The sequence below is a fragment of the Varroa jacobsoni genome, unplaced genomic scaffold (genome assembly GCF_002532875.2).
Source record: "Varroa jacobsoni isolate VJ856 unplaced genomic scaffold, vjacob_1.0 contig00898, whole genome shotgun sequence".
In the NCBI taxonomy this organism is placed as follows: Eukaryota; Metazoa; Arthropoda; class Arachnida; order Mesostigmata; family Varroidae; genus Varroa; species Varroa jacobsoni.
Genome location: NW_019214548.1, coordinates 101,868 through 112,366, shown reverse-complemented (window position 1 = coordinate 112,366; position 10,499 = coordinate 101,868). Strand labels below are relative to the sequence as shown.

Here is a 10,499-nt window from a genome sequence, read left to right as displayed (position 1 = left end):
GGTCAATACTTTTTTGAGAATCCAATGTTATACATATTCCTGCTAATGTAATTATGCTCTGAGGCCATTTAGCTCTGTCAGCTTCTTTGTAATATATATATATATATATATTTTTTTTTTTTTTTTTTATAATGTTACCATAACAAAGTATATGGCCCCAAAAAGCAAATGTTCCTGCGATAATTATTAAGAGATCGAGCCGTGCGAATATCGTGGTTAGATTACGGCCCTTGATCAACAGACAACGAATCAACGACAGAAATAGGCAGAAAGTACTATTCAGGATTAAGCGTGGCCTTGACTCACAGTTTTTTTTGTTACTATGGCTCATTCATGCTTCTTTCAATGAACAAAAAAATATTAGTATAATCTTTACCGGGGGGTCTACTATCTGAGTCAATCTGCCGCACACAAATAGTATTTCGACATAAAATACCCGCTTTTTCTTTAAGCAATCATTCTTTAGACAACTTCAATCTGTTTGTTCATACTGTTGCGCAACGAAATGATGTCTTGGACATTCATAGACGATTCCCCGAATAACACGGCATTAAACCATTCAGCTTTTATCACCTCAGATCAAATATTAAATAAAGGTGACATTTAGCGTTACTTGTTCCAGCGTTGTGACAAAATTGCCCAAAAGATATTTTCTCGACGTACCTTCTGCGCCGACCTGCTATCGTTTGTCGACTGATAGGCCGCGGCTGTGTTTGTTGTCTCGGACGATGGTTGTTGATGCATCTTCGGGGAGGAAGATAGGACGAGGTTGTCGTCGATGACGTCAGCGCTGCCACCGGCTCGGACCTCGTATCGGTTCGTTGAGGGCAAACCGTGGGTACCTCCATGAGCGCCGAGAGTACTGCCTAGGGGTAACCGGGGACCGGCCTTGCCATTTTGTTGGTTGCCAGCGTTGCCGTTCACGTCCGACTTGGCGTCCACTACCTGCAAAGCGTCACGAATCATATTGAAATATTCGTAGATAAGCCAGTGTAATATAGCGCATACCTATATAAATGCTAGAATATCATCTTTTTGACTGAGATAATCGCTGAATCTGTCACGAAAACCCATCATGCTATTCGTTAGAGCTAAAAACAAGGTCGGCTAATTACCTTAGTCAGGGCATTTAGTAATAATGGGATTTGCAATTTTCAATACCATAAGCAAAATCAAATAACTGAAAGCATGAGAAAGTTGGTTGCATACCCTTCTTCGCCGGGGGGAGCATATCGTAGCTGACAGGGAGACGAAGATGAGTCCAAGAATAATTCCGCTGGCCCCCGTCATAGCTAGATAGAGGACGTGCTCTGGATACTGAGTGATCATCGCCGTAGCGCCGATTCCCACCGCAATCAGCACCATACCTAAAAGGAACCATGGTAACGTCAGTGGCCACCAAGAACGCGGGTTAGATCAATTTTTAAGTTCATACAATCGCATATTTACGAGCGAGAAAAAAAAAAAAAAAAAGATGTGAAGTAATCTCATTATTTGTGAGAGCCTGTGGTATGAGCTCGACATTGTCGGGCACTACTCACATATGCTAATGAATCAAGTGTTATAAGACTTCAACTGTAATCGATTGCAGGTTAATATGAGTGCAGTATGTAGCTCAGAGTATGTGTATATAACTACAACGTTTCTATGTTCGTGCGTCAGAGTATTTCCACGTAACATTTCATTTCTAACTTCCAACTTAAACGAGTCATGTGTACCTCATCACATCATTTCGTAATTTGCCTACCTGAATAGTAAGGCCAAAGATAAAGCTTAGTTAAGCATAGTATTCTACGACATTCCGTATCTAATCGCTACGAAGTGCTAGTCACCGGCACTTTTGCCTTCATACATTCGTTTCGTTAGCTGGAACATGATCCGTCCCCTTTGCCCTTCAGTCAAACGTCAATTCATTAACATGCAACATCATAAAAAGGCAAAAGTTCTAGAATTCGCTACTACTAGCGCTACAACAGCTAGTTCGTCACGACGCCAGCAGCAATGAAGGCCTATGCTGTCCTGCCCTTTCTCGCGCTGCTCCTGTCTTATCTGGCTGTTCGGTTTTTATCCATTTTCCTCACGCGGTCACCCTTCCCCTTTATCATGCATGCATATACTGAAGCTGTGCTTTTTATATCCAGTTATTCCGCATTGTTTCCCGGGCAGCGTCTCTTTCAAATTCTCGCTATTTGACGTACAGACAAGCAGCGTTTGAACTGGCCCAGTGGGGGGCCTAGCTTCTTCCACTACGACCCTTCGGGGCGCCCCATTCGTTCATTTCTTTTTTTCACTCTTAATTTTTCTTGTTGTTGTTGTTCTTCGACTTTTATATGCGCAGCTGAATTTTCCTTCCTTCGGCTCTGGTTATTGCAATTAGATTAACAAAAAGGAAAAGCGATGGAGAGCGCGAAATGGAACGAGGAAATCTCAAGCTTCTCGCTAAAGGCTTTTCCGAACAACAACAGTTCGAGCACAACAATAGGGAGGGACTCATAGTCTAGCAGTAGCAGTAGCTGCTGTTCCTTTTGCTTTAGTTTTTCCAGCGTATTCTCGACACGAAGCACAAGCAGGAAAATGATCAAACGGTTCTGTTTAAGTCCTTCTTTGCGTTTAATTATGAAGTGGCCCCAGGAGCATTAGCAGGTTTGTCCGCAGCTAACGTTACCGCGGTTGTACCCGAGGGCCTGTGACAGGGACCAAGCGACGTTAAAGTACCCGAGGTTTGTGAGCACGGATATGCCGATGGTTCGGGTTCGAGAAACGGAGCAGGCCCTTTTTATTAGATCACCACCCGTTATAAGTTATGCTTCGTGATCCTTAGGTGACCTGTCGACTTCTTTGGATGCTGCGTCCTCCTATGGATCATATGGTATTGGAAAAAAAACTGCTATGCTAGTAATATGCCGTTTATGAGACCTGCATACAACATAGTTTCCTCTTAAAGCGGCTATTAAAACTCCAATAGAAGCGCTTTCTCCCAAACGATTTTTATATTGGAGTCGGTAGCAAGTTGGCATTAGTTTACTAGCACATGCAAGCAGATCGCCTGAAGCAGCGTCCGCCTTTTAGATGCTTGCCCTCATAGATTCAACTTTTTTCCTGTCGAAAAAACAGAAAGCATAAACGAGTCATTGAGTAGGAACGAGAATACGAAGATAAAACAAGAGTGATAATGCGGTGTAGGGATCGAATAATTGGATTTAGAAGAAGATCCTGAAAAGCCCTCCGCGTTTAGCAAAATCCGACCTTCCCCCTCGCTGCTACTGCCGCCGCCGCCGCCATTCGCTACTCTCTATCCTGAATTCTGCCGCTGCCGTTGTTGGAAGGATCAGGTTGTCTGTCTGTTCGTGCTCTAATCTAGCCGCGTTTCTTGGTTGTTTTAATTTAATCTAACCAAGAATTGATGGGGAAGGCAGAGCTCACAGACTATGTGTCTTGGCTCGCGGACAACCACTCACTACGTTCATGAAGTTTGTCGAGGCGGTGGCTAAACAAGCTTATTTATGTCTGTATATGAAATGAAAAAGGAATAGTAAATGGAAAGAGCGCGCAAAGGAGGTGAACAGTAAGCAACAATTTTCATTGGTTTTCTCGATGAGTTTAATTACATGGCAGTATCAGATATAGGAGACTACTGAAGTTCGGCGTGAACTCGCTGTCGTCTATACGTCGGCGTTTGTGAAATTACATCAATTAGAAATAATGTATTAGTGATAATAGGCTTTTTCATTACTACTATATGTGTTGACTATTACATTTAAGTCTTATGAGGTTCTAGTGAAGGTTATAAAATGTATGAAAATCACCGTTCAGATGAAGTTGGTTTGGGCCGGAGCCTTTACGAGCGGTTAGAGGTTCGCCGGCCAAAAAGCGCTTTGAGTGGTCTAATTTTTACAAAAAACTTGCTACACATTGGATTGAATCAATTTAGGTCCATTAGTTCATGCTTCCAGGAAGGCCTTGTTACGCCTCTCCTTATCCTAGGAAACATGAATTTAATTTAGTCGTTAGAGTGTGGCATAGTTTCTGAGCCACTTAGAAGAACCCCGAAGCCCAACTTAGACAGCTGAGATTCCCTCGTTCGCAGCAAGCAAATTTTATATTTAAAACTACTCCATGTTTAGACAATTATTGGTTATTTACCTTACAAAATTAAATAGTAGATAACATCTAGTAGTAGCTAGATGTTGACTCGTAATGTCCTGTGGGCAAGCAGTTCACAGAACTATAATTGAAGATTATACAGCTTGTTGAGCCGCTTTTGAAATGCCTTACAAACAGATACATAGATATATACCCGCTTTATATTATATAAATGTATGTTTTTTTTCGAGAGTATGCAATATGGGATCATCTTCAAGTAGAACCTATACGTCAGTAAAATAATTATGTAAGGCAATCTATAATTAACACGTCACTCACCGACAACGTAAAAGAAGACTATACAACAGTTGACGCATGCCCCCTCACTCTCATACGTCACAACGGCTTGGTCGGCGTTATACTGCGGCTTGTGCTTGATGGGCGACGGTGAGCTGAGTGAGATCGCTGAACTCCCGTTCGACAACGTCGTCTGTGAATCCGCTGCTTCGGCCATTCTGCCTACTCCCGTTATGGGAACGGCCCCGCCGGTCAATTCTAGAGTCCCGCCACCGCCGCCTTGTTCCACCGACCCTATATCAAAACAAAAGAAAACCATCTACAATTAACACAAACACGCAACGTTGTGCCATCACGAAGACATTACCTACGCCAGCTGCTCGACAACATACCGAAATGGATACGATCACTTTGTCCAATATTAGCTGGTATCATATTTTGTATCATTGAATTGTTGCCACGATGAACCCGCTGACCTATTGTTCTCTTTCTTTTTCTTTGGTTTATTTTTGCTAGGTCAATTCACATTGGGACATACTGGGACAACAAGGTTCTTGGGGCGTCATAATGGTTCCGAGTCATGCCAGCAGTGGTAACTTTAGAGCACAGCAATAAATTATCTAAGTTTCGAAAGTGTAAATCGAAATATGCTCTCCTGTCCTGACTATTTTCTATGTATTGTTACAGAACAACTGTTTTTTTCATTTGAAAATGCCCATTTGTCGAATTGAACCACCCCTGTAGCAAATAGTCCTTTCGAAAGTTTTCTAAAGGGTTTTGAGTTGAGCTGGCCGCGCATTGATTCGTATAATTAATACCGCTATTGACTCCAACCCTCTAGCATTGACTAGACGGAAAGGCGTCTTCTATTAGCTTACAGAACATCATCCGCCATATTTCCTACGTTTACTGCAGTCGAGATGTAACTGCGCGCTACACGGCGTGTTTATGCTCGAAAAGGAAAGACAAATGACATGACTACTAATCTATGACACTTTAATTAAGGACGCTTTTATGTAAAAGTGGCCTATTTTATGGAATAACGATGGCGTTTTGGCAACGTGATAACGTTTATCGAACTTCTATTCGATTCATTCACGACTGGCCTTATAAGTTGATCCTTTTCATGATTCGATCGTATGCTATAATGGTCTGTACAGTACGGCGCGCTCAGACCTTCCATTTCCTCTACATGCCCTTGTGTGCATAGTTGTAGCTTGCTGCTTTTTTTTGTTTTCTGGTAACATATATTTCCCTTATCTTTCGCTAGAAAAATGAAGTCTATTCTAGACGATTCACTTTACTATAGTTTTATTCATTGAGCTCAGGAAGCCCAGTTACTGGCCTTAGAGGTTAAAATAGTAGCGTGGCTTCCCATAAGACTCTGGCAATTTTATAGTGCTCGTTTGGTTGTTTTACTTGCTGTTCGCATTACCTATTAGCTGGATCCATCTAGCCATCCTGACAGAAACTAACTCCTTGAGCCTATTGTCGAAGAGATCAGGCTAGTGGGCTGGTCCATTCCCCTGCTGCCATATGGCTGCCCGGAATCTGCCAATATTTTCGATTTACATGACCTATGACTTGGACGGTACTCAGATGCGCGGGAGTCCGGCGACTCGCAGAATGCCGGCGACCATCCAACAGGGTTGCAATAATATAATAATGTAATTAATGTATTCCCAGAAGTTAGCCAGCAGTAGCAGCGTTGCTAACGCTGTCGCCATTGTCGGGCGATAGCTGGACGCTGCCTGGCTCCTTGGCTGGTGATTCGCTGCTCGCTGGGGGTAGTCGCTAGGGTTGTGCTGGGAGTTAGCATCGAACGACGGTGATGGTAGCGCTAGTCGCAGTCGCCAGCAGTCCCGTCGCCAGAGCGGCCGCCATAACTTCAGTAGGCATCCCGGAGAAAAAGAATATGTAAGATAAATATGTTCGCATAGTGAGCCTCAGAAGAAGACCGATGGGTCTAGAATTCGATCCGGAAACCTTTGGTCCCACATAGTTCGGCTATCCCTCGCGTTGTCCTCTGCCTCTTACGTCACCAACGCTACCTCTACCATCATTACTAATGCTGCTGCTGCTGTTGCATTTCCTAGGGTATACAAGCTCATAGACTGTTGAGTTATAGAGCGCGCTGTCACGGCGCAGAACAGGCAGACAGACAGTGGTAACTGGCGCCAATGGTGGCGAACAGTCAGGAACGAGGGGCGGCACAGGGAGACGTTCGAATGGAGGAGTCAGCTTCAGTGAAAGCTCAACTCACCGCACGACATCTCACGACAATACTTCGTCCTGGTCGGTCAAAAGCTTTGATGGTGATTGGGTCCGCTGCCTAGTATTGCGAGCTAGAAGTAAACTACTACTACATAGCCAGCTAGCGATGTACCTAAATTCAATGCAATGTTATCCTGTTTGTCCTATCATGTCCTAAGCCGCTCCCTCGGGCTGCTCGACAAGCGGCTTCAGCAAAGTATCCTTCAGCCCATTTCGGTGCGTCCTATATCGTGCATCTCGCAGTCAACAGCTTCATAGTTAATGGAGTTGAATGAACAAAAATCGTCTCCTCTGCCCCGAAGAACGAAAAAACTGGTTACTGCTTCCGCCAAATGCCGAACTCAGCTCGGAATTGCTCTCTCTGACCACGACCCCGCACGATCTCCAGTTGTTTTTCGCTGCCAGTTTCCCTTCGCATTGGTTCCTTCGTTTCTTTCCCCAGTCCCCGTATATCTGTCTGTCCCTTGATCGAGTGACTTTACAAACTGCGCTGTCCCCTCCCTGTTCAGGCAGTCAGCCGGCCAACCAAAATCCCAATCTAACGAAACCCGTCCATCGCGTTCGACCTTTCTACGCAGTAAAATGACAGTCATCGGCTCAAAGGCAGACTCACTACCGGTTTGCTTTTTCTCCACGTTGATAGTTCTCGACCAACCTATCGTCCTTACATCCGTCTCTCCAACTGCCGTCTTTTCTTTATCTTTTCGATCACTTTGTCTCTTTTGTTGCTTGCGCTTTGCGAAGCCAGCCCCAATACGCCTGCGTACCGAGAAGCGGGCCAGGCTGCTGCTGCTACTACTGCAGCCGTTGCTTCTAGCTACGTTTCAAAGGGACCTGTCCACTTTGTCCACTCGGCTCACTGCTAACACCCCCGGTTTCTTTCCTTTTAGCATTGCTTCTAATATGGCGTATATATTTCGCATCTATATTCTTTTGAAGCTGTAGCGACTGGGGGGCATGTGGGTAGGTGCTGCGATGCTTTTGCCAGTTGGCTGCCTCTAGCGCTTGTGAGTACGGCCAAGCCAGGAGGTTGGGCGACCGAGAACAGACGCGGTGTGCCGCTTGAGGTTGTATCCTGTGTAGAGCTGATGCTCAAAAAGGTCCTTCTATTCGACACCGCCTGCTGGCCGCATCAGCTGGTGGCGCTAGCTCAGCAGCCGCCCATCGCCAATCATCCTTATCTTGAGGCTTCCCGCCTCATTGCATCGAAAATATCGATGGCGCGGACACAATTCCTCGCTTTTGCTCCTCCATCAGAGTTTTCTGTCTGTTTCATTCCATGATGTCCCATTCGGTTGCTTTTCTTCTGCCTTCCTTCTGCTGCTTAACCAGTCAGTTTTTTCCCTCTCGCTCTTTTTTTCTGCTGCCCTTCGTAACTTTATACAAACACTTTGCCAGATCGCTCGATGTTCTTTCGCCAACCTACCTATACAGCAGACGAAAGCAGCAGCAGCCGTAGCAACTGCGCGATAAGACAAATTATAAAACGGGAAAAAAGCCAGTTAGTTTCGTCGGGCACCAGCTCGGATAGGTAGAACTGGTAAAGATGTTGTGGTGCAGCTGTCCAGCGCCTGCTTGCCCGTACGCTAGTTAAGCAGAACTGTTAAGTTGTAAATTCACTCCCCCTTGTATGTATATCTCTGACATCCCCCGGCACTGTTGCGACAACAAAAGTGGCGGATCGACTTATCCCATGATAGTCCAATGATAAAAGCATGACCACTGTTTGATATAGTACTACCATCGCACTCAGTATATATATATCAACGGCAATTGCAACCCCATTTTCTACTGGGGTCGATGAATAAGTTGTCGCTATCGGTAAAAAGCGTCGAGACGTCACGAAATAAAGTGTAGCCGGGTGCCTTGTCGGGGGCCTGCAGATAATAGAAGCAGAAAGGAGTTCGGAAAAGGCTGCGTCGTTCTCGCTGCCTGTATTAGCGATGACGAACAGTGAAGACGCTGCAATAGTGGTCGACGAAGGGACGACTTTCCGCCGAGAGCACCACCCGAAGGAACGACTTGTCGGGTCAACACAGTATGGGCGGGAATGAAAATAACTCCGATGGAGGCGGAATGCAAACATAACAACGAGACCAATCGCAGAAACACGTCGGCCACTGCTAGACGAGAGTGTGGTCACACGTCTTAGGCGGTAGTGGAGGTTTTCTCAATGGGGGGGGGATTGTTGGGGTCAGGGGTAGTTGTCAGCACTCACATGCGTGTAAATAGTAAATTTATAAGGTAGATCTACGTTAGCTGTACTTGCTGAGGCTGCTTTGGCATCAATGTGTCATATACGATTTTGCTGACATCAGTGCGTATAGCAGCTCAGCTCACGCATAGCAAGATTACGGCCTCACTTGACGTTTTTATGTGACGACAATAACGGCCACTTCTAAGAGCTGAATTTGATTGGTTTTGGCAACGGTTTAAAGTGCGGTTCGTTATTATGAGGTTGTCTATACGATGATAAATGGATTAAGCTTTATGATGCTATGTATAGGTAGATTATAGTTTTATGATAATGGATAAATTATATAACAGTACGACACTAGTGCATTCGGCACTAGTATCTGAATTGATATACTAGAATGATTCCTGAAACAACTTTTTTGAGGTTGCACATCAGAGGGACCTATCGCTTAATTTCCCTGCTAGAAATTCTGGTCAGAATCTTGTTAGATCTTTGGACAACGATGTAGTGAAAAGCACCATTGAGAGTGTCGCTCATATTCCACTTATATGTTCCACAATATTGCTTTACTATTTCTGATCTATTCATTTTCTACAGAATGGCTGGCCAGAGAGTTTTTAGAGTACAACTTTCGTCTGCCGACAAAGCTCTGCGTCGGGTGGTTTCTGCGAACAAAAAATCTGAAGCTAGATTTTGGAAAGCGACGATGAAAATTTGATCTGTAGCACCGGTGACTTGGTACCGTGCGTGGCTTACTTTGTCTTCGTTCAATTACATGGTATATGTACAGCTCTCATGACGGCATCCGTGGCCGTTCGGGCTATAAGAATCTTTACTTTTCTTTACTCTTTTTCAAGAAGATTTCATCTTAGGACATTTCTTAGCCTGTTGCTACACAGTTGCCTGTAGTCAGGTTGACAGTCGCTTTGCTCGAATCCTCTTTCTCCGGCCTTGTCCTTTTTTGCACAAAGGTCACTGGTAGTTGGTCACTCTCAAGGACGGCATGGTATAACTCATGTCAATGGCGGCAGGATACGATCCGGTAGTAAACATGGGGACTGCTACTGATGGATAGCGGTGCGCTTTATAAATGAACGCCGAAGTGTCGGTTGGCGCCGCTGTGGCGGTTCTTGTTGTTTCTCGCCGATTTTTTTTGCTTTCCTTATTTTACATCGTCATGCCTGAGTTCCTTCTCTTCAGGTGCTACTTGAGTATTTCTACGCTTCGCTACCACAAATTTGCAGACGCGCCCCAAGATCCGACAACATTCAACGTGCGGTCGGGAGGCGCTAGAAGCTGGATATCAGCCATGTTTACTGGGCAATACCGGCTGCCATTTTTTTCAAAGTTGCAAGTGTAAATTACACAAGAAGTGCCCCAGATGGACTTCGCCGTGATGCTCCATCCGTCCGTCCGCATCTTTGTGTAACAACAATAACTGTATTTAATTTGCTAACGTTTGCTATACTCATGAACAAGAGACCGATACAAACAGTTGTTAAACACAGGGCAGTGTGAACTAAAGACAACAGATGCTGCTCGGTGCCTGCTGGCGCTGTCATCGCTTAGGCTTGAGATAGTAGCTTGGCTGATTAATCAGCATGCTTTTTGCACGAGACAAACATGGCGAGGCAACAAAGAAAGACGA

General features: G+C 44.8%; 1 protein-coding gene across 1 annotated transcript; it reads right to left on the bottom strand.

Moving 5' to 3' along the window:
* Positions 1 to 145: 145 nt before the first annotated feature.
* Positions 146 to 4,670, bottom strand: LOC111271707 (uncharacterized). Its single transcript, XM_022852665.2, has 3 exons — positions 4,423 to 4,670; positions 1,210 to 1,367; positions 146 to 945 (listed from the first exon to the last, which is right to left on the bottom strand). The coding sequence occupies exons 1-3, from the start codon at positions 4,595 to 4,597 to the stop codon at positions 610 to 612; spliced, it is 669 nt and encodes a 222-aa protein (XP_022708400.2). The 5' UTR covers positions 4,598 to 4,670; the 3' UTR covers positions 146 to 609.
* Between the last annotated feature and the right edge of the window lie 5,829 nt (positions 4,671 to 10,499).